Source organism: Pelodiscus sinensis, chromosome 2, assembly GCF_052426305.1.
Source record: "Pelodiscus sinensis isolate ZL-2025 chromosome 2, ASM5242630v1, whole genome shotgun sequence".
In the NCBI taxonomy this organism is placed as follows: Eukaryota; Metazoa; Chordata; order Testudines; family Trionychidae; genus Pelodiscus; species Pelodiscus sinensis.
The window spans coordinates 118420038-118442759 of NC_143053.1; the positions used below are offsets into that span (position 1 = coordinate 118420038).

The following is a 22722-nucleotide window of genomic DNA, read 5'->3' on the forward strand; positions in this document are numbered from 1 at the left end:
GGATTCTAACAAGACAAACTATCTCTTCCATAAGAAATAAAGTACACATATAATTTACTATCTACTTTACCCATTCAACTCCATGCTTCTAACTCATGGAGATAATGATACATTATCATACTATCCATTGTGTATTTCCTATGACTATAAAGATGTCAGAATGTCACCAACAAGATTCTCAATCTAAAAATGGGGAATGCATCAAACCATTTCTGTCAATTTACCTATCAGGTCTGTTGGCCCAGTTCCCAAGTTTTCTCCTCTAATTGTGACTTTTGTCCATGAAATGCCTTCATTGGGAGAGATACCAGTTACAAGAGGGGGCTGGCGTAACCGAGACATGATATTTTCCTTCTGTGATCGGAAATCCAATTACTCAGCAATCTGTTAAATAAAGAAAAATAATAAAATAAAATTTACAAATTAATTATGCCAAAACTGAAAAGATTAATATTGTAAAACTAACATCTTTTAAATTTTTAAATAAAAGCAGATAGTTTTCATCACACATTTTAAATATTTTATATTAATTAGTAGATGTTCTTGCACTTACACGTGTGTTCTAGAAGTCCAGTTCTAAAATTATAAGTAAGAAAAGTAAAACAAGAAAAAAAGATACAGTAGAAACAAATCCATTAACATTCATAAATTAGAGTACATAGGGTCACAGCAGTCAGAATTAGGAAAAATCTCAGTCAAGTCTATCCTTGGCTTAGATCAGCCCCCCCCCCCCCCTTCTTTATTGGGAGGGAAAGATTACACAGGGGAGTTTAGATACGTGATTAGAATTCCTCCAAAATGGAAACCATTCTTATTCTGAAAGAGACAGTTCCCAATACTGACACAAAGGAGAATTCAATATTCTCAATAATCGAACAAATGATCTACTTGGCCCAAGAAGATATACCTTTTAAATATGTATTTAAACACCATGTGAAATAATTTGAGAATGATTTCCAGAATAGTATCATCTTGCATTTCAAATCAGGAGCCTGCTTGAGTTATTTCAGTTATCTAAGCAGTCATAAACACTACTAAAGCTCCCCTGTCATGCAGCTCATATTTAATTTATGATTAATTTTGATACTAAACTTCTTGTTGTTTATTAGTAACTTTACAAGCCAAAAAACAGATGCACATGGCTTGAAGCAACATTAGCTCCCACTAGGTTCTTTCTGCAGCTGCTGCACAGGGATTCAGTCCAAAGAAGCAAATGGACCTTGTAGTAACTTCAAGAAAACGGCAGCATAGCCAGGCTGAGACAGCCATCCATCCACATGACAACTTCAGCCTCCAGATCATTTCATCCATTCTGTGACTCCCTAATCATCAGGGCAGAACAATTTTTTTAAAAACTCCGAGGAGAGACCTAAGAGCATGCAGTTCCCTCTAAACTCCTCCCACCAGTTTCTTTCAGGGAGAAAGTGATCTGGCATCATATAACAGGAACTCCTCTAGTCTAGAAACTCTTCTAGCCTAGGGAAGGCGATAATCAAATATGACACTTAGGGAAAAGATGGCTGAAACACCTCAGCAAAATGTAAATAGATGCTAATAAGAATTAGACATGTAAAATCCCAATCAGTTAACCAGTTATACATAAAGTTTAATCAGTTAACTGAGTAAATGGCTGTGAATGGGCTGGAGTGACCTGCACCCCCTGACACAGCTAGAGGTTGCTCCAGCCGGGCTGGAGTGCCCCTGCCTGCAGCATAACGCCTGGGGGAGGTGGAGCAAAAGGTTTCTACATGCTACCCTTGCCTGATGGCACTGCCCCTGGAATGCTCATAGACTGGAAAACGCAGGAAATGGGATCTGCAGGGGCAGTGCCTGTGGATGGGGGGCAGTTCACATAGTCATCTGCCCCTCCTTCCAGAAGCTGCTAGACACTCTAACCACTTGTAGGAGTGCCACTAGTACAGGGTGGAGGTGAGTCTGCCTTACCCCACTGTGCCACTGCCCAGGAGCTGTTTGAGATAAGCAATGGCCAGCCAGAGCCTGCATCCCAAATCCCTGCCCCAGAGCTGAACCCCTTCCTGTACATCCAACCCCTGCACCAGCCATAAGTTCCCCCTGCACCCAAACTCCCTCCTGCACCCCAACCCACTGTCTCAGGCTCAGCTCAAAGCCCCTCCCACACTGCAAACCCCTTCGTCCAAGATCAGAGTCCGCACTTCAATCCTCTGCCCCAGCCTGGTTAAAGTGAAGGAGGAAGAAGGGAGTTAGTAAGGCAGGACCTCTGAGAAAGAGTAGGGAAGAAGAAGGGGCAAGGATGTAATTTGAGGTAGATCCTGGATTGCACTAAAATTCAAAAAGTGATCTTGTGCTTAAAAAGGTTGGATACCACTGCATTACACCCATTCTTAGAAGTGGCTGAAATGTTTTGAATAACATTTTTTTAAAACCTCAGCCTGAAGCAGGCTGCAGAGATTCATAATTTCAGCCCAAATGGTTACAATTTTGCAAACTTATAACTAAGTATCAAGTGAAAATATAGTTTTACAATGTGTAATGAAGGGCAACCTTAATAATAAGAAGGGCTTTCAGCTCCTCCGCTAATAACTAACAAGTTCAAAAGCTAAGACATGCTTATCCTTCCTGAAAAGTTTTGTGCCTATTGCCAAATTTTAAAAATACTGGCAGCATAGGAAATCTTGATTGTATTTACAGATTCATCCCTTCCTTGGAAGAGGTCTAGGGAGAAGACAATTAGCATAAGCTTATAGGATAGTTGAGGACAGTGTTCCCTCTAAGCTGTGGGGCAGTACAGCTTCACAGGTGATTAATGAGCCCCGCCCAGGCAGAGGCTCAGGGCTCTGTGTAGGGAGCTGACTGAGTGGGGCTCATTAATCACCTGTGAAGCTGTGCTACTGCTCAGTTTAGATAGAATACTGGTAAAGCACTTGACTAGTTACTTGACTAGTTATGTCACTTGACTAGTTACATCCCCCTCTTTGCTACCTCTATCAGAAACAGAGTCTCTGTGGGGCTCTTGATACATTTCAAAGGCTGAAGCCACCTCAGTGGGAACACGGGGTGAGTGGTGCCTCGTTCGCCCTGCACACCTCCTCCCCCCCCCCCCGCCGCCTCTATGAGAGGCAACAAGTGGTGAGGAGGGGGGAACTGTCTTAAAAGCCAATTCCCCCCAGCACCACCTTTATCAGAGGCAGCGGAGGGAAGGGGGAGGATAGGGGAGGCTGCTGCCACCAAGCAGCCCCTGTTCACAGCAGCTTGGGCTGTCCACCGCAAACAGGGTCTGCTGAACTGAGTAGGAGCTGGGACTGAGCAGTCCTGGCTCGAGCAGACACTATGCCTCTGCATTTTAAATGAAGTAAGAGCCTGGCGGCTCTACATTTAAAATGCTGAGCTGCAGTGCAGGTGGCACCCGGAGCTATCCCTGCTGTGGCTCTGCAGAGCAGTCCTATCGACTAATTGTATTGACTATATGATTAGCTCCATAACTGCAATTTAACATCCTTAGTCAGTCAAAGAGATGGAGTTTATTCCTCAAAAAGCCTGGCTTTCCAGACTATTCTGAAACTTGAAGAATAACAGGGCCTTCCATGAACAGACTGTGCTCTTCTGGTCTCACAGTCTCCATCCCTTCTTAGGCCCAGCGTTTGATGACTCCACTAGAGATTTACTGAGATTTTCCCAAAAATCAAAGAATCATCAAAATGCATGGATCCTGAGAAGTCACCTAATTCAGCTCCCTATGCTATTTTGCAGCCTAGGACAGTATTATTCTCTTTGGGTCATTTCCACAGGGTCAGAAGGACCATAATGTCCATTCCCCAGCAATTTGTACACCTAGTCTCTACCCCAGCAATGGTCAACCTAAGCTCATGTGGGCTACATGAGTGGCCCTCCATCTTAGTGGAACACAAGATGGTCATAATCAAGACAGTCTCCCAGGATAGAGCAGTTTTGCTAACTCCATTTTCGTACCTAGAATTTGCAAAGCATGCCGAATAAACGGTAGGTGTGTTAAATTTAGTTTAATCAACTAATTGACCAATTGATGGATTTTCCATTAGTCAAGAAGCAGGGGAAGCTCCTGCCAACTCCTAATACACTTAAAAGACTGGTGCACAGCGGGGGAGGGGGAAAGCGCAAGAGAGGAATCAGCTGTCCCAGCTCACACCAGGCCCTCCCCCCCCCCACTGCTCTTCTGATTTTTAAATGTATTAAGAGCCAGCAGGCTCTGAACACATTTAAAAAGCAGAGGTGCAGCTTCTAGGACTGGGTGCAAGCCAGGAATCAAGTGATTCCCAGCTCGCGCCCATCCCCACTATTCCCCCACTGCCCACGGAGACGGTGCTGGGGGGAACCAGCTTTTAAGATCTGATAAAGGCTGGGAGAGAGGGGGAGGAGAGCGACTAGTTGTCTAGCAGATAAGCTTTTGCTTATCGGATAGTCAACTAGTCGCTTACACCGCTCGCGTGACATTGCCATGGAGGTAGCTAAGCATCCCACTTGTACAGGAACTGGAAGACAACAGCCATTGATTTGAGTGAGATAACCTGGATCATTATATTCATTGGGCACATTTTGTGGAGATTTATACAGCATTTTAAATCGGTGACCAAAACAAAGGTCAAAATAGGGGACTCTTCAGAGCTTCACTAGTAATGTGAGAAAAATCTCCAGAAAACAAAATGAAATAGGAAAAAAATATTTTGTTATTGATTTTTCTTCGCCAGAAAAATTTGCAATTTCTTCTTACTTGGGGAAGTGCATCTTCCAAAATATCCAGGTATACAGATAATGTGTTGGAATTAAGAATAAATTTGAAAGTAATATTAAAACACTTTGCTGGATTTCAGAAACTAGTACTTGATCTCTTCCCATGATGAGTTGAATATATGTAATAAAAATGTTGAGCCTCCTGAGGTCTAATATTTTTTCTAAAATAGTTCTATATTTATTGCAGAACTGCTTTAAAAAACACTTAACCAGAATAAGGAGCCTGAACTAAATCTCAAAATGTTACAGCCAGACGCATTCAGTCTAAAGTAGCTCAGTTCTTATTTATAATAATCGGATTCATTATTTCACAGAATGGGTAAAATCATTCTATATATTTCCTCCTAGCTAAAAGATTTGAGGACCATACGAAAGAAGTTTTATTCTGTATTTAGATTTATAATATTAAACAGAGAACACAAGAGCAAGAGAAAGAGAATGAATGTATCTAGGCCTCAGATCGCTAAAAGAAATAGAAAGATGCAAAATTATATTTTTTTGTTAACACTGGTGCAAGATTAAATAAAATAAAATGTTAAACAGTATTCTTCAAGGATCCCAACACAATTAGCACAGAGAGCTAATACAAATATCACATATGAAATAATCAATTTGCAAAATCTCTACAAATAATAGTTATTGCAGTTAATCCTGCAGTAAACTTAATTCATATGAAAACAATACAGAAATTATTCTCATCATTCTGCTAGCATGGGCTGACACAGTGCATTTCTAATTCATGGTTCTGTTAGAAAGTAGAATTCTTGTTCTACTTCCTGTCCCCTCACTTTCAGTGACCAGTTGTCAAAAAAACCCAGATCTCTACATGACTATTTATAATCTGCCCTGACATGGAGCATTTTATTTTCTAATTAATTCCTTGTTCAAATGAAGACATCATATTTCTAGGATAGATAACTGATAATCTAGTAGGGAAAGGTAACACTGGCACCTTTTAATGGATTGTCAAAAATTAACAAAGAATAAAAAATATTTGCATTAATTAATTTTAAAAGAGCAATATTTTCAGGCTAACATTATTGCACATGGAAAGAGCTTCATGGATTGGAACTTATAACATGATCATTAACTTAATACACAGTATACAGAATCGTATTTTTTGTCAGCATCTCCTTATGGGAAGACCTTTGATCCATGTACAGCCCAACAGACTAGAAGTATAGCTATGTGTTGTAAGAGTCATCAGACATGGATCCAATTGCAGTATCGAGTCCCGAATATAGTCAAATCAACACTAACAAATCACTAACAAAAAAACCAAAAACTCAGTATTACCACAGGCTGAACCTCTGTAATCTGGGACTCCATGGACCAGCAACATCCGTCATCTGGCAGGACAACAGATGTTCCAGGAGTAGAGAGACCCGGTGGGCTAATGGCTTGGGTCCCCACTGCTGGGCTGCCAGGTGCACTGCAAATAGACAACCAGGCACAACTCAGCAGGGGTGCCTGGCGGGGCAAGGAGCCCAGTGCACCACAGCGGGGCTTCCCCACAGGGACCGGGAGCTCAGTGCAGCACAGCGGGAGTTCAGCAAACAAGGAGATGGGCTGCCTGCATAGCAGGGAAAGAGGTGGGGGGACTAGCAGGGCAGAGAAGCTCATGGCAAGGTGGAGCCAGCTAGGAGGCTGGCGGCTGGTCCAGAGCTGCAGGGGGGAAGGGAGGGGAAGAAAACTAGGGAGGTTTAATCTGTATATCATACCTTAATCTCCGGTATCAGAAATTTCCCATCTAAATTCACTAAACAACTAAGCTCTAACACAGCTATATTTGAGATCCTAAATTATTTGGTGTACAGTATAAAAACTTTTCAGAAGTCTTGAACAGAAAGTGCTGATGTATCCTACTTATCCATAGTTTAACATGAGCCAAAGATGTTAAAAGGCATGCAATTCGTTAATTGTGTAGTCAACAAAAATTGTGTCAGTGACACAATTAATTGATAAGGGTTAGCAATGAAAGCACTAAGTCCTGTTTTGTGCTGGGTCCCAGGATCTACCCCTGCTCCAGCTCTGCAAGTAAAGTCATTTAGGAGCCAGGAAGGCAGGCAGCTCGATTTAGTCCCAGCTGATGCCAGTCCTGGGAACTTCCCCCTTTGTGGCTCTGCAAGTCACGTAGAAGCTGGGCGGTCAGGCAGCTTGGCTCACACTGGGTCCCAGGAGCCAAATTATTATATTATAGGAGTAACAAAACAGAATGGTTTCACTGTTTCGAATGATATTTACGACTGTATTTTTTGCATTTTTCTGCATTTCTTCTGCATTTTTCAGGTAATCCCCTAACATGGTATCTTGCCTGAATGATCCAAAGAAGCAAAGACAGAACATAACAGATTTTGTTAGAAACATATATCACACCTACAGGCAGTCCCCGGGTTACGCGGATCCGACTTATGTCGGATCCGCACTTACGAACGGGGCTTTTCTCGCCCCGGAACTCGCAGGTGGCGGGACCACCCAGACGCGCAGTGGACCCGCCACCGCGTCCTCCGGGGCGAGAAAAGCTGCTCCGGGTGTCCCTTGTCTGCTGGGAGGGTCCCCAGGAGAGCAGAGACACCCCGAGCAAAGCCGCAGAGGCGGTGGGGTCCCGCGCCTCTAAGGCTTTGCTCCGGAGCAAAGCCGCACAGGCGCGGGACCCCGCCGCCTCCAAGGCTTTGCTCCGGATGTCCCTGGTCTGCTCGGGGTGTCCCTGGTCTACTGAGAGGGGTCCTCAGCAGACCAGGGACACCTCGAGCAAAGCCGCAGAGGCGGCGGGGTCCCACGCCTCTGCGGCTTTGCTCCGGAGCAAAGCCTTGGAGGCGCGGGACCCCGCCGCCTCTGCGGCTTTGCTCGGGGTGTCCCTGGTCTGCTGGGGACCCCTCCCAGAAGACCAGGGACACCCCGAGCAGACCAGGGACACCCGGAGCAAAGCCTTGGAGGCGGCGGGGTCCCTCATCTCCAAGGCTTTGCTCCGGAGCAAAGCCGCAGAAGGCGTGGGACCCCGCCGCCTCCGCGGCTTTGCTCCGGGTCTCCCTGGTCTGCTGGGGGGTGGCGCAGCTAGGGCCCCCCCCCCCAGTAGACCAGGCTTTTGTTGTGGACCCTGGGGTAGAGCAGCTGGGGTGCTGCCGGGTTGGTCCTGGGGGGACCTACCCGGCAGCGCCCCAGCTGTTCTGTCCCAGGCTCCAGATTCAGCCGCTGTTGAAACTGATCAGTGGCTGATTCCAGGAAGCTGGGGGCAGAGCAACTCTGCCTCGGGCTTCCTGTAGTCAGCTCCTGGTCAGTTTCAGCAGCAGTGGCTGACTCTGGAGCCAGTTCCGAGTTACGTACAAATTCAACTTAAGAACAAACCTATAGTCCCTATCTTGTACGTAACCCGGGGACTGCCTGTACTTTGGTATAAAACTTGGGGATCAAGACTTTGGAACAAAACTGCCACAAACGTAACAAAATACGTCTGGATCATTCAGGCAACCTCGAGATGCCATGTTAGGGGATTACCTGAAGCCATTCTGTTTTATTACTCCTATAATATATAATATAATAATTTGGCGATCCCCTTCCACAAAATTAAGCTAGATGGCATTCATTTTGACAAATTCAATTAATTTAAGGTATTTTTTAATGCAAGTCCTTGAAAATAAGTCGCTGCTTATAGTTTTAAGTTCTTGAAAATAATTATTTTCCTGAAAATCTTGGAAGTGTCAGTGAAGAGCAAAGGAAGATTTCATCAGGATATCAAGACAATGGAAAAGAGATATCAAGGACACTGGGAGGTCAACATGATGGCTGATTACTGCTGGTCCCTGAAAAGAGAGACTGATGTTGAAATGCATAAAAAGTTGTCAAGAAAGCATTGATTCAGTTGCATCTAATCATATAAAATTACTCAGTTGTTAAATTTCACACTTTCCTCCTTTTTTCTTTAAATAAGGACTTACAACAGACCTTCCAAAAGAACTATAGCTTAGTATTTACCATCAAATGGTCTGGTAGCACTTTATAGACTAACAAAACATGTACAGTAGATAGTATCATGAGCTTTCGTGGGCATAGCCCACTTCTGAAGTTCATGATACCATCTACATGTTTTGTTAGTCTAAAAAGTGCTACCAGACCATTTGCTTGCTGTTTTTTTCTATAACAGACTAACTCGGCTACCCCCTGAAGTTACTATTTGCCAAGCTTAATGCATAAGGTGTAATAAAAAGCATGAAAAATGTCCATTTTTTCTTTTTGATTTGTGAAAAATCCTTGTGTGATTCAGAAAAATTGATGCCATTTTTTAAAATCAATATAGCAAAATTATGTAAAGTCGCCTATTTTTATCAAAACAACTGCAACTTTGTTTCAATTTGCAGTCCAGTATAAGCAGCCGCTTTCCAGTTAATCATTTAATAGACTACACTGTTACATCCCTAGCATAAGCAATAGCAATGCAAGTTTCCTTAACACTGCCCTGATAATGTGTGTTGATTGTTACAGACACACAGACCACATATTAGCCCCATTATCACTGGCACTACAATTGACAGGGGCACTCTCGGTCCCTTTTCCCCACATTTTAAATTCTGGATTCCCATTTTTTTCCACTACAGCATATCTGAAGAAGTGAGTTTTGCCCACAAAAGCTCATGATACTATCTATATATTTTTGTTAGTCTTGAAGGTGCCAAAGGACTATACATTGTTTTTGAGAAAAAAGAAAATACAACAGTTCAGTCCATTTGGTCTCTGGCATTCTTTTTAAGATTCTCAATGGTGGTTTGTATGTATGATGCAAGTATCTATACAGCAGGAAATATATTGAGACCACCCATTCATGTCACACAGATCAAAAAGGCCATTAGCTAAAAATGATTTTAACTCAGTACTCATCTAAATTTGAAACACTGACCTATAAAGATAAAAGACCCAAAAGATCACTGGTGTACTCCAAATGCAAGTTTTCGATTTTCTACTTCCTCTAACTTATTTTAAAGATGTGTAAACTGCAAACTACATACGACTTTTATAATTCTAGGAAGCACATTAAGAAAATACTAGATCGTAGTCAAATTCTATACTGAGGTTTGTAATTATAAACGTAGTTCCAAATAGGAAACCCAGCACAAAAATTAACTCATTTTCCAGGTTTATAAATACTGAAATAGCACAATCCTCCCTCTTTTTATTAGATATGCCCCAAACCAGGAAGCAGAAAAAAAAGACATTTCCCAATTTTGTCATCTTCTGAGCTTTTTGTGCATCTGGACTCTCTCAGTAACAAATGCAAAGCCATTAAAAACTATTGTTTTTTCTTGTGAGTACCCAAAGTGTAGTTTGAAAAACATACTGTCACTACTATTAGAGACATCCTGCAAGATGAGCATAATCTTTTCTTCTTTAAATGAGTTTCTCAAGTAAGTTTTCTGACAACACAAATATGGTTCTGGCAAATCACACAGGAATTCCAGAGGTTATCAGATCTGCTAAGAAATCTATTTAACCTTTGGGACTAATCTTAACATTTGGATTCACTTTCTATGACTAGCTTGATGGCCAAAAGACAAAGAATGTGAGGATATAAAGGAACTGATTAAACCAGTTTTGTGAAGTAGGATATTGCTGGCTGCTCTAGAATCATTACCAGATAATTTAGTCATAGTTGTTCAGGACATCACATTGTCCATTGGAGTCACACGCGGACAAGGCTATCAATGAGGGCAGACATTCGCAGAGGCAACTTTCTACACAGAACATTAGAAAAGGAGGATTAACCACTAAATTTTTAGAAGTTTTGTCAACAGAGAAATTTAGGTAGTGTGCCATAAGATGAGTTCCAGGCTTCTAAAAAAATTAAGTCAGTTGGTTCCAATCACTGAAAACCCAGTTAAAGTCCCCACTCCCCAGCACTTTGCAAGATGAAATTTCTCACAAGCAGTCAACCTGAAAGAGTCTCTCTCTCAAATGGAAGAGAGATACTGAGGTCACCATGCATTGCTGCAGTCATCCAGCAGAGGGAATCTGAATTTCACAAGAGGAAATTAAAAATAAGTTTTACTTGCCATCATTATGGTGGAACATGTACATCTACCGCATGAGCTGTGTCAAGACTAGTGCATGTTCATGAATGTATTCTATTCACAAAACACTAATGAAAAAAAATCCAGCATTCATAAAAATATTTGTTCAACCAGTTCTTGTGCAAGGCACAGCAGGAATACTCAGCATGGCATACTTCATCTTCCAGAGTATTCATCAGACATTTAATTTCATTAGCTGCCTTCTAATATACAAGAAACTGCAAATTTGGAAGTGATGTGCTAGGGATGCCTGCCCACTGATATCAATTAGAAGTTACATGCTCTCAACAGTGGTAGACTTTTGAAACACACTTACTCCAAGTGTGTCTCTGAGGACTCATCTAGATTATGGGGAACGGTCGAAAGAAGATATGAAAATTCCACAGGAATTTGCATCTCTTCCTCCAATTACACTTTCGAAAGTGGAGCTTTTGAAAGTGAAAGTAGTTAAGATGCAGCTTTTTCAGCGAGCCTTCCCCCCCCCCCCCCCCCTTTGTCAAAAAGCCGAGTAAACCTCCTTTTTTGAGGAAGAGCGACTTTTCGACGAGGGGGAGGTTCAACGAGGGCGGGGGTGTCGAAATATCTTCTTTCGACCTGTCTCCGTAGTCTAGATAAGCCCTCAGACTACAGCAATTAGGGATGTAAAAAGTCGTGTAAGAAGGTAACTGCAACCTCTAAAAGCCTTAGTGATTACACTGTTAGATGCATTGTGGGTTCTGCCTTATAAAGCTTAGATTTATATTGCAGAGTTCACAATGAGGCCTCCTCTGTAGTGGGGCCACCAGCCCCTGTCAGCTCTGCTCCCGGGGAGGCTTCACTGTAGACTCTGCAGCTGGCTGCTCAGGTAGGTGAGGAGTTGTGCCAGTTAACCAAAACCAGTAAACCTCACCCAATAAGAGTGAGCTTAACCGGCGAGCCTTTTACATTCCTAACTGTGATACAAGAGAGTCAACGAAGAAGCATGGCAAATCACACCGAAGGGGACATTGAGATGATTTACGAATAAATTCCTTAGATTTTTAATTCAAAGCCACTGCAAACCAATCGAAGCCACTACTGCACTCCTTTCAATGCTTTTATCTTCCCAGCAACGTAAAATCAGACAGAAAACCTACACATATCAAGATTTAAAAGTCGCCAAAAAGCAACACAATGAATATAGCTGACATTTATTAACCCTTTTGGAGATCTTCAATGCCCTTCAACACTGCATCAATAATACAAGTCTAATCCTGCAAGCCTGCCAGAAAAGACTGGGAAGTGAATAAGCTAAACAATGCTGAAATTCCAAGTGATATTAAGAGTCCATGTATGTTTATTTATATAATAAAAGAAAATAGGACCTGTCAATTTAAACAAGAAATACTCATGAATGTTATATTTTATGAAAAAGTCTTCAAAACATCACTAAGCTACTTATAATGAAAAAGATAAACTAGTATAAAATAAAGGGTAATATTGTCACATGGAAATAGTAAAGCCTCATTTGTCTTAGCTTGTCATATGTGGCACATCAAGTCAAGCCATTATCAACACTGACAAACCTGTTAATTTACCGGACAATGGCACATGCCAAATCAATTTAGAATTTAAAAGTATAAATTGGAGGGAGATGGGGGACAAATTATGAAAAACAAAAAAGTAATTTTATATTAAATGACTTGATACATTTTTTCTGTTGTTAAAAGAACATGTTTCAACCACGTGATCTAGCCATCAGATCTGTATGTCAGTTATTTTTATTTTTTAGAGTAGCCAAGTAATGCCCATATAATAGCTTTGTTTTCATGGAGACTGTACTTGTATATCTTAAGACTCTTGCTTAACTCAAAAAAGGTACATCTTCAAATCATGGCCATATATCTTGACATAGTGAAAGCAAAATAATCACAGCATTCAGCATTGCCATTAAGATTTCAGAGTCACGAGGGATTAGAAGTCTGGACCTGAAGCAGATGCTCTCAAAGCACTTGGTAGAGGAGTTCAGTACATATTTCAGACTGCACTGCAGCTGCAAGGGACTGACGCCACTAACTGTGGAATCAAGCTCAGGGAAACTCGGGGCATAGTTCCGGCATCCGAAATAAATTAAAGTAAACAGTGTTGCTCTCTCTCATCCACCCTGTTAGCAGCCTCTCTGCAGAGCTGGAGACCACACACCCAGACCACACAGCACCAGCTGAACTCACTCGCACGCAACATCTAGGAGCTGTCACTCTGTTGAGGTATGAAGAGGAAAGGGGTGGGGGACTGGAGTGTGTGTGTGTTTTTAAGAAAGCTGCTTGCCTTCTATCCTCGCAGCTGGCTTGTGTATTGTGAGGGTTGGGAGGAAGGAAAGTAGAAAGAAGAAATCCATAAACCTTCCTGAGAAAACATACCAGTCATGGCCTTGTGTAGTAATAATTTGCACTCATTTTGTAGCAGTTTAGTAGCCGATGAAGGGCTAGTATCAATTAACCTTCACATGTCAAAAAATCTTAGGCTGGTATCAGTTACTAAATTGTAAATACTAAATGAATGCACTACATCCAACAGAATGACCTTGAGAAACTGTGTCAAATATTCAAATAATGTACTTAAAAGGTTTTATATTTGAAAAAGATGAACAAACAAACCCCATTAATTAAGGACCTGATTATGTTGTGTTTACTCAAAGGCTGTCCACACACCGAAGAGATGCACAGGTTTAAATTAAATCAGTTTTGAATCACATTTTTAGCCAAATCAGTTCAATTTTGTTCTTAGACCAAAACTCACTTTGAATAGAATCTTACACCACAAGGAGTCTCACTGAAGTCAGTGGGCCTATCTTTAATACAAGGTATTACTCCATGTAACAGTATCACAATCTGGTCCTATGAGTTAAGGCTGCCTAAAGGGCATAGCTCATGAACACAAACAACTGAAACCAAGGAAATTATCCTTTCAGTGATCATACTTAAGAAGCGTCTTTTATTGTGACAGATTCAACAACTTTAAGAGATACTTTCTATTACTGTAAGACATGGGGGTTACTACTGTACTAAAGAGACTATGTGTCATAACAGAAGAAACTGAAGCAAGACCATTTAGAAGCCTTTAATACCTATCTACCATGGGCACACTTCACCCTATTCCATACCATCTTATGACTCACCTTGTCTCCAATCCACCACCCACATCACATTTTCCTCCCCCATCAAACTCACCAGCAAACACAAACTAAACTTTCCCCATACACTCAATCCAACTTCCCACATCTACTCAATCACACTTAGGTCATTGAGGTAGGATCAATCTATCTAAATGACACCACACTCATTAAGCAAAATTACAACAGAAAACTAAGACTCAAACTTTTTTTACTCTCTTTCCACACTACAATCATTCATATATGACTAAACAAACTCAGTTTCATAAACCAGAGTGCCTCAGCATAAAAAAAATAACCAAACACACTCAGTAGGATTTTATGAAATGCAACACAAAACCCACTGCACAATGTATTTCTTAAGCATGCTTAATTCCTTAAATTTATATTGTTCGAGAATAGAACCTTTCAATTCTACACATATTATAAATAAAGCACAATGAATCACAATCTATTAACTAGTTTGACTTTTCATTGTTTTGTTTCTGCTCATAAATATAGAAACACTTTCACCACTCCTAACCTATTATATTTCACCCAATCAATCCAAATGTTCTTTTAATATATTCCACTGATGCTGAGCTGGTTGGAGGAGTGAAGTTCTTTTAAAGTGGTCAAATTATGAACTCAAATGCCCTATAACCTACTATTTCACTTCTACAAATTTCTACCTTGTTGATACTACAAACAGTGGAATGAACTCTTTCATAAAGAGGAAGGATTACCATCTCAAATCAAGACTGTCACACTATTCCTGACAGTCTTTATGGTTTTCTTTAGAACAGTCTGTTTCATACTCCTTCCTTCAAATTTGTCAGACTCAACATGTCAATATTAATGTACTGATGAATATTTTTAAGAACTACTATATCTCACCCATTTTAAGTATCGATCAATAGTTTTGGCATTAACTAGTTAGATGAATTATTACTTAGTAAATTCAATAACATTAAGACCAAAAATGACCTAGTCACCCATGCAGCCAGATAGTTCACAAGCTTTCTTTAAATTTCTCGACTGTTGTAAATCAAACCCTCTCCAAATTTAGGGCTCCACCCTCTTTTCTCTTCAACATCCATTGAAAGTTTATTCCATCCGGTAGCCTTCCAGTCTCCATTTACCAGTGGTTGTGCTGATACATCCACTTTAACTCTAGGCTTCTAAAGTTCTGTAACTGTCTTACTGCTTCCTAATAAATCTAAGTCTATACAAGAACGTTAATGTTCTCAATAATCTCCTTTCAAGTTCCTAAATTAGTTAAAAGGTCTTATTCACACAGCCTGAAATTAAAGCCTGATGTTTTGAGACTCAAAAAGCTTTCAAACCCATTTATGTAAATATGCTGAGAATGACACAGACATTCAAAAAAATGAACTAAATAAATACCACTATGATGGAGTTTTGTTTGCTTTACACTACAGAAAAAATAAACCACCAGAGGTTTTTCATAACCTCATGTATCTGCATATACTACTCTTCAGCCAAACATTATTAGTCATAAAATAACCACATCTGTACAATTAATATGGCCAGAGTTAAAACTTGTGTTGTTGGTGAGGATGTAAGTAGTGGGGAGGCTGATAAAGTAAATAAATGTTTGCTATGTGGCATGGTTGGTGACTTCTTTGGCTTTTAACCGTTTGCATAGGTGGGAAATACTCTTGTATTACTTTAAATCAGGGGCAGGCAAAAGCCTGTCAGCGGGCCAAATCCAGATCACCTAGGGCTTTGATCGAGACCCCACCCTCTAGAGGGCATGTGCCGCAGGGGAAGGAGCTCAGCCCCACCTCTCCTCCCCCCACACAGCTGCTGGAGAGAAGACAACACTGGCCCTGAGGCTCCTAAATGGTGCTTCAGCGGCCCAGCCTGGGACCGGCTTGGTGACTCACACTTCCCCAGGCCACCCCAGAGTCACCAAGGTGCCACTGCCATGGCCACAGGGCCTGGCCCCAGAGATTGGGGCAGCCTGTGGCTGAGACGCCTCCGGGGCTGGCCCCAAGCTGCTTGGCCATGGCAGCAGTGCCTCCAGCTACTGGGGCCGGCCCCAGCCATGTGGCTGCAGCACCTCTAGAACCGGCCCCAGGCCACGGTGCTTCCGGGACTGGCTCCAGGCAGTGTGGCTGCAGCAGTGGCACCTCTGGGATGCCCTGTGGCCACAGTGTTTCAGGGCCAGTTCTGGACCGCGTGGCTGCAGCATCTCCTGCCTCCGGGGCAGTGGCACCTGTGGTCTCTGGGGCTGACCTACGGCTGCGTGGCTGTGGCAGCGGTGCCAGACCTATACTGGGTGGCTGGCCACAGCAGCAGGGCCTCCCTGCAGGGTGGCCAAGACAGCATGGCTGCAGCCATTGCTGCAAGGGGGCACAAAGCCAGGTAAGGTTCCCCCTCATGCCCAGGCCCCCCTCATCCCATCACTTCCCTCCCCCGAAGACCCGACACCCTCAGCTTGCTTTGACACCCACCCATGTTCTTGCACCCTCTCTCTTGGCCACACACTGCACCCTCCCTTGTTCCTGCTCCCTCCACCCAGCTTGCTTCTGCACCTCAGCTCCCTCCCAGATCCTGCACCCCAACCCTATCCTCCTTGCTGACAGACTTGTCTCACACACTGTACCCCTCATTTTTGTTCCTACCCCAGCGTCTAAGGAGGTCCATAAAATCCACTAATTCCAGAACCCCAGAAAAGTAAATCTGATCTATGGGAAGCCCTGAACTTCAGTCCCCCCTCTTCCCTTCACCCTGTGGGGCACCGGAGAAGTGAGGTGTCTCAATTGGGGCCACATCAGTGAGCACTGGGAGGTTTTGGAGGAGTTTTTTTGCTTCTCACTTGTATGGTCTCCAATTGATTTTTTTGTGGGTCAGTGACCCCCCTTCCCCCAACCCAAAAGGGTTCTCCATCCTTGCCATTGAAAACATTGAAACCGTTTGTGTTGGGCATAATATTTTACTTTATTTAAAATGAAGTTTGATTAACATGAGAAAGTTAAAATGCTTAATCTGTTTCATAATTTAAATTAAATCGTTCTTATTAGCTGCAGCTGGTTTAAAAAATAAGGTCACTGTACCCAGCAAGGTAATTCTCAACCCCACCCCCTTCTGCCCGAGGCCCCGCCCACTTCCAAAATTTGTGAAGTGGCCCCCCTTCCAAAACTATTGCCCACCACACTTTAACTCAAAGTATTTTGCCCCACCACCACCAACACACACACTCTTTAGAATAGATGGCCCTGATTTGGCGAAGTACGGCTTAGGCATGTGCCTGAGTTGAGGCACAGGAGTAGTCCACAGGCAACATGCACTTTAATAGTTTTCTGAATGAGGGTCTGAATGCACAAATACGCTTACAGTACATTTCCTAGAATTTAACACAGATAATGTGTCTGTATTAATATTTGAGGCGGCCTGTATGCTCCCAACCTGTAGCCTGATTCTTCTATAAAAGCTTCTCTCTTGTATAAAGGAATTGTGATTATGCAGAACTGAAGCTGTCTGTGAAGAATGAAAGTTTGATACCTTCTGTGCTGATGAAAAACAACTATATGATGACAACAAAACCATGCCACCCTTCTTTATATTTGTTTAAGATTATTGGTAAAGAACATAATGTTCATTTTTGCAGAATGAAGCAATGTACAAATGTTGAGAACTGTTTCAGCCACACAAACACACCACATCAGATATTTGAAAGTTTTCAGTAATAACAATTTTAAAGTAGTTAGATTTTTAAAGAGTGACTTTGGACTGCAAAAAAATTCTTTAAAACTTCAGTGTGTCTGTATTCACTGTTATATCCCCACCAGTGGGAAGGTTTTGTTTCATTTAGAGATTTAGCCTGTAAGTGGAAAGTCTAATCTTAACTTTGGAGTTGCCATCAGCCTCTTTAGATATAGAGTACAGTAGACTTCCGATAATCCGGAACCTATGGGGCCTAGGTGGTGCCGGATTATCAAATATGCTGGACTATCAGGAGGTACTATAAGCTGGTTATATATATACACTGTATACATTATATACTGTATATAAAGTGTTCTTAACACTTTTTATTGTACATACAGTATACTGTAATGTTTTAGTTTTTAAGCCTTTTTTACCCCTTTTGCTCAGTTCAGCTGCTGCCACTGTTACCTTGTGACTCATTTTTTGCCGAAGCTCACTCACTAGGCTCTTGCCATTTTGACGCCGGACTATCAGGAGTTCCGGACTATTGGATGCTGGACTATTGGAGTTTTACTGTATATTGTTATAGACATTATCACACAAAGAGTTAGTAAAACTCAACCAAAATAGATTAAAATACACTTGTACACACTTCTAGGGACCCATATATTCATTTAGGCCTCAATATTACATTCAGATCCAGGCCCCCACTACAATGCAATCTGCTTCTTAAATATGATACAGCGCCCCACTGACTCTGCAGTTCTGCACATGCACAAGGTCTGACTATATGACTAAGATTAGAAGGTCAGGACCCTATTTTGTTTCTTTGTATGCTGATTGGTCATTTGAGGGTTTTACCTTTCGAGGAAGCTCAATCATATTTAAAACCAGGGTAGAGGGAATATTTACTTTTTTGTTTATAAAAAGAACAAACACAACTAAGTAGAGTTTCAAGTGCCATAAGGGCTACAATATCTACCTGACGATGCTGACCACAACTTGTTTTTGTCTACGTTGAACAATCAGCATTCAGCACCGTGTCCATTATCTTATTGTTTAAAAAAAAAGTTTAAATAATTTCCTTTTCTGCTGAAGATAATGTCTTAGACAAATTCATGAATAGTCTAAAAGTGTATGTTTAAAAATATATTTTGACCTAAAAAAACGGATATGCATTTCAAATAAAGTGGTACGGAGGGTCTGTTTGTTTTAAGCATATAACTAATATGCATGCAGTCTAGGATATGGTTAAGATTCTAAAGGTAAACTGAGCCTTTTCATTATAAACCTCTAATTTCAGGAATTTGTAATCTAGGATTAAAAAATGTGCCCAAGACTGAATTTTGGCAAGAGAACCCAAAAGACAGGTGGGTTTTCCTCCATCAAATTAGGGTGGGGGGACTTGCCGCTGGTTTTGAGATACAGGAATGTAAACAACCAGATTAATTTTCAGTTTGCTTTTATACTTTAATTTGAAATCTGTTTTATTTTTGCAACTGATACTTTGTACACGTAAACACAGACTAGTGCCTTTGGCTACACTGATGTTAGGAGGATAGAATGTGAAAAGTTACCACTATGCACATGCACTATTATCCATGAGGATTTGTTTGTTTGGTTGGTTTTTTTTCTTTTAATCACACTTACTTCATATGATATTAAAATCTCTGGCCTAGACCATCTCCCACATGTACAGGGAACCCTCACGAGACATTTCTTCTCCCCCATTTTGTTTACACTATGGAAGGCTATCCATAAACCACAGGTGCACTGTATGTGATGAGTAAGTAAGTAGGTCAGAATGAAGAGGAAGCGTGTGGATGGATCAGAGGCCAGACTAGTGGTGGATGAACATGATTTCTTTCCATATCCACTAGTATATTTAGAGATGGGTCAGCTAAGGCCTGAAGCTCTGGACCACCAAACAGATATAGCTAGGGATCCACTAACTACATCGAAGGTGGGCACTATAGCCTTTTCTATAGGAAGAAAAAACTCACCTTTCCCTAAGAGCAGAGGGATTCTCAAGAAAAAGTCTTCCTAACCTCCTCATCTATAAACCAGTTCATTGGATCAAACCAACATTTTAGTGCAAGCACCTGGATAAAGGCTGGTACAATAATAACTAGCTTTCACCCAGAACTTTTTATCAACAGATCTCAACGTGCTTTTCAAGGCAGTCATTATCATTATTATATAACAGCCAGGGAAGCAGCAGCACAGAAGTTAAGTCACTCATTCTGTGACAAGATACATTTAAAGAAAACTGCCAAAATACTTATACATGCTAGCCTTTCAGAGACTGTAGCTCTGAGCAGTAGCAATCTTTTTGCATTACATGCCTGTTTTTGCCAGAAACAGAGATTCAGGATAAATTATTATCCAGGTTGTTTTACATAAATTGACACCACATTATAAGCTTCACAGGATTTTAATAAAGATTAGTAATGAAGAAAGAAAAAACTACAAGTAGTCTAGTAGCACTTAAAGACTAACAAAACATGTACTGTAGATGGTTTCATGAGTTTTCGTGGGCACAACCGTCTAAAGAAAGAAAAAGTACATTCCTGCTTAACTAGTAGAATATAAGCTCACCAAATCACTATTTAATTTCTCTATACCCTAATCTAATTAACACACTTGTTCAATATATAGGGCTACCACTATTTTTATCTATTACACATTGTTTCTCACCACTGCTGTTCAATGGTGGGCACAGCAATGAAACTGACACGAATTGCATCAGGAGCTGCTGGAGGTCCTGGCCTGGATGCAGCCTGCTCCAGGGGCCTCAAGGCTTCCAAACTCTTGGACCAGCTGAGCTGCCCAGCTCCCCCAGCATAAGTCGTCAGATGGCCAGGCATCCAGCTAGCCAGGGAGCCTAACTCATGCAAGATCTACAATTTATTAGTGCATCCAAGCTCCCTGATGCAGACTCAAAGCTAGGGCCCTCAAAGTTTTCAGGCTCCCATGCCACTGCATGAAGTCTGGAAGTAGTATGTTACTTTTCTACTGTACCTTATAATGAAGAGCAACTGCCACCACTACTGGCCCATTTACTATATTTATGGTGCCTTTAAATTGTAAAGTCTTTGTATTATCAGTGATTTTATCCCTCATTGAGGAATATAACTGCAGTGCCACAGACATAATTTAAATAAGAGCTTCCATTCAAATGAAAAACACATGTTTTTATATGGGTCTTCCAGATTTGATAACAAGCAGATGAACAGGATCCTGTTTAAAGCACCCCAAAACGACAGCATGGTTGAAGCCTCAGCTGCAGGTACTTTCTACATGACTAAGTGACCAAGTCCATAAAATATCGGTGATTATGTGACCAACTATATGGGTATGTGTACAGTGCTTTATGAATTCAGATCTGAGAGACCTGGGGCTTGTGGACTTAGTGGGTATGTCTACACTGCAATTAGACTTCTGTGGTGGCCCCTGCCAGCTGACTGAGGCTCCTGGAGCTCAGGCCAAGGAGCAGTACTATTGCAGCACGGACATTTGGTCCACTCTAGAGGACTTTAGCGTGACAGCTTGGGCTGTAAGGCCTGGCAAGCTGGGAGGGTCTCAGACTTCAGCCCAAGCAACTACAACACTGAGCGCCTCGTCCAGAGCCAGCCTAGCACAGTTCAGCTCGCACGGGCCAGCCACAGCAGCAGAGACACGCGCAGTGTTTCCAAGCCAGGGCTCAAGCATCCACCGCCCCTCCGCACAGTCGCGCCGGCCCCACGGGCAGTGCTGGCGCCGAGCCGCTGCCACCGGCGCTGCCCCGCGGCACGGAAGTGGCTGGCGGCAGCTCGGCGGGGCCCAGCGCGGAGACAAGCGGGGCCTCCGCAGTGTGCGGCTGGGGGGCGGGGGCAGCGCTTGGCCTCTGCCGCGCACATCCAGCGCCCGGCGGGGGCAGCGTAACGGGCGGATCCCAACGGCCCGATCCGGATCGTTATTAGCAACGGCGGCAGCGAGACCCCGGGGCAGGAGGCGCGCGGCGAGGGTGCGGCCCGAGGCCAGTGACTAGGAGCCGGCTCGCGCTAACGTGCGTGTGTCCGGGATGGGGGGGGGGGGGCACTCACCGGCCGCTGCGCTGTTTGAAACCGGCACTGGGCAGCGTCGCTCCAGGTAGCGCCTCCGCCTCCCGCACAGCCAGGCCGCCGCAATGGAGTCCGGACGCATCGATCGCCCGGGAGGCGGAACCGGAGCAATCGAGCGGCAGCCCCGCCCCTCCCGCTTGTGCCGCGCCTTCCTTCTCCCGGCCCCGCCCCTGAGCTCCTTCCTCGCTGCCTCCAGCCCGGGCCGCCCAGTGCCTGCGCGTTCGGTCCCTTCGCCCTCAGCGGCAGCGCGAGGCCACGGCGGGCTGCTGGGTTTGGCGCCGCGCACGGGGCAGGGAGCCGGTTGAGCTCGTAAAGAAAGGAAAGCACCGAGGAGGTGCGGAGGAAGCTCGCCCGGGGACAGACTTGCCGCTCCTGCCAAGCGCTCCCAGGGCCTGCAACCTGCAAACGAGTCGTTTTCTGCTTCCAGTCGGGCTTCTGCCCTGAGCGAGCCAGGAGGGTGGTTTTTGCTGGTGGTTGGACTTTTTAAACATCTTAGTCCCGTTCTTCAGCCCGTAGGGTGCGGGGCTAACGGAAAGTGTTGTAGAAACACTTTGGGTAGGTCTAGACTACAGGCTTTTGTCAACAGAGGTTTTTGTGGACAGAGAGGATAGGTCTACACTACAGCTGTCTACACATTGGGGTGATCTAGCGCCAAAGTGGCTGTTTTTGCGCAAAAACTTGCTGCCTGTCTACACTGGCCAGGAGTTCTTGCGCAAGAACACTGACGTTCTAATGTGTGAAATCAGAGCTTCTTGTGCAAGAACTATGATGCTCCCGCTCAGGAATAAGCCCTCTTGCGCAACTGTTCTTGCACAAGAGGCTAGTGTAGACAGGCAGCATGAATTTCTTACGCAAGAAAGCCCGATAGCTAAAATGGCCATCGGAGCTTTCTTGCGCAAGAGAGCGTCTACACTGGCATGGATGCTCTTGCGCAAAAGCCATCTCTCGCACAAAGGCACATGCCAATGTAGACGCTCTCTTGCGCAAATACTTTAACGCAAGAACTCTTGCGTTAAAGAGTATTTGCACA

At 43.2% G+C, this 22722-nt stretch overlaps 1 protein-coding gene across 4 annotated transcripts in view; it reads right to left on the reverse strand.

The window, feature by feature from the left end:
* The window catches only part of EXOC2 (exocyst complex component 2), a 191467-nt gene extending 169636 nt beyond the window's left edge, over positions 1 to 21831 (reverse strand). For 3 of the 4 annotated variants that reach the window (XM_075921345.2, XM_075921343.2, XM_075921346.2), the window contains exons 1-2: positions 21675 to 21831; positions 225 to 384 (exon numbers count right to left, since the gene is read on the reverse strand). In XM_075921345.2, the coding sequence (XP_075777460.2) occupies positions 225 to 342 (118 nt within the window). In that variant the 5' untranslated portion in view covers positions 343 to 384; positions 21675 to 21831. Of the gene's footprint in view, positions 1 to 224; positions 385 to 6042; positions 6179 to 21674 lie in introns of all 4 variants that reach the window. The other variant, XM_075921344.2, reaches the window with a different exon arrangement.
* Between the last annotated feature and the right edge of the window lie 891 nt (positions 21832 to 22722).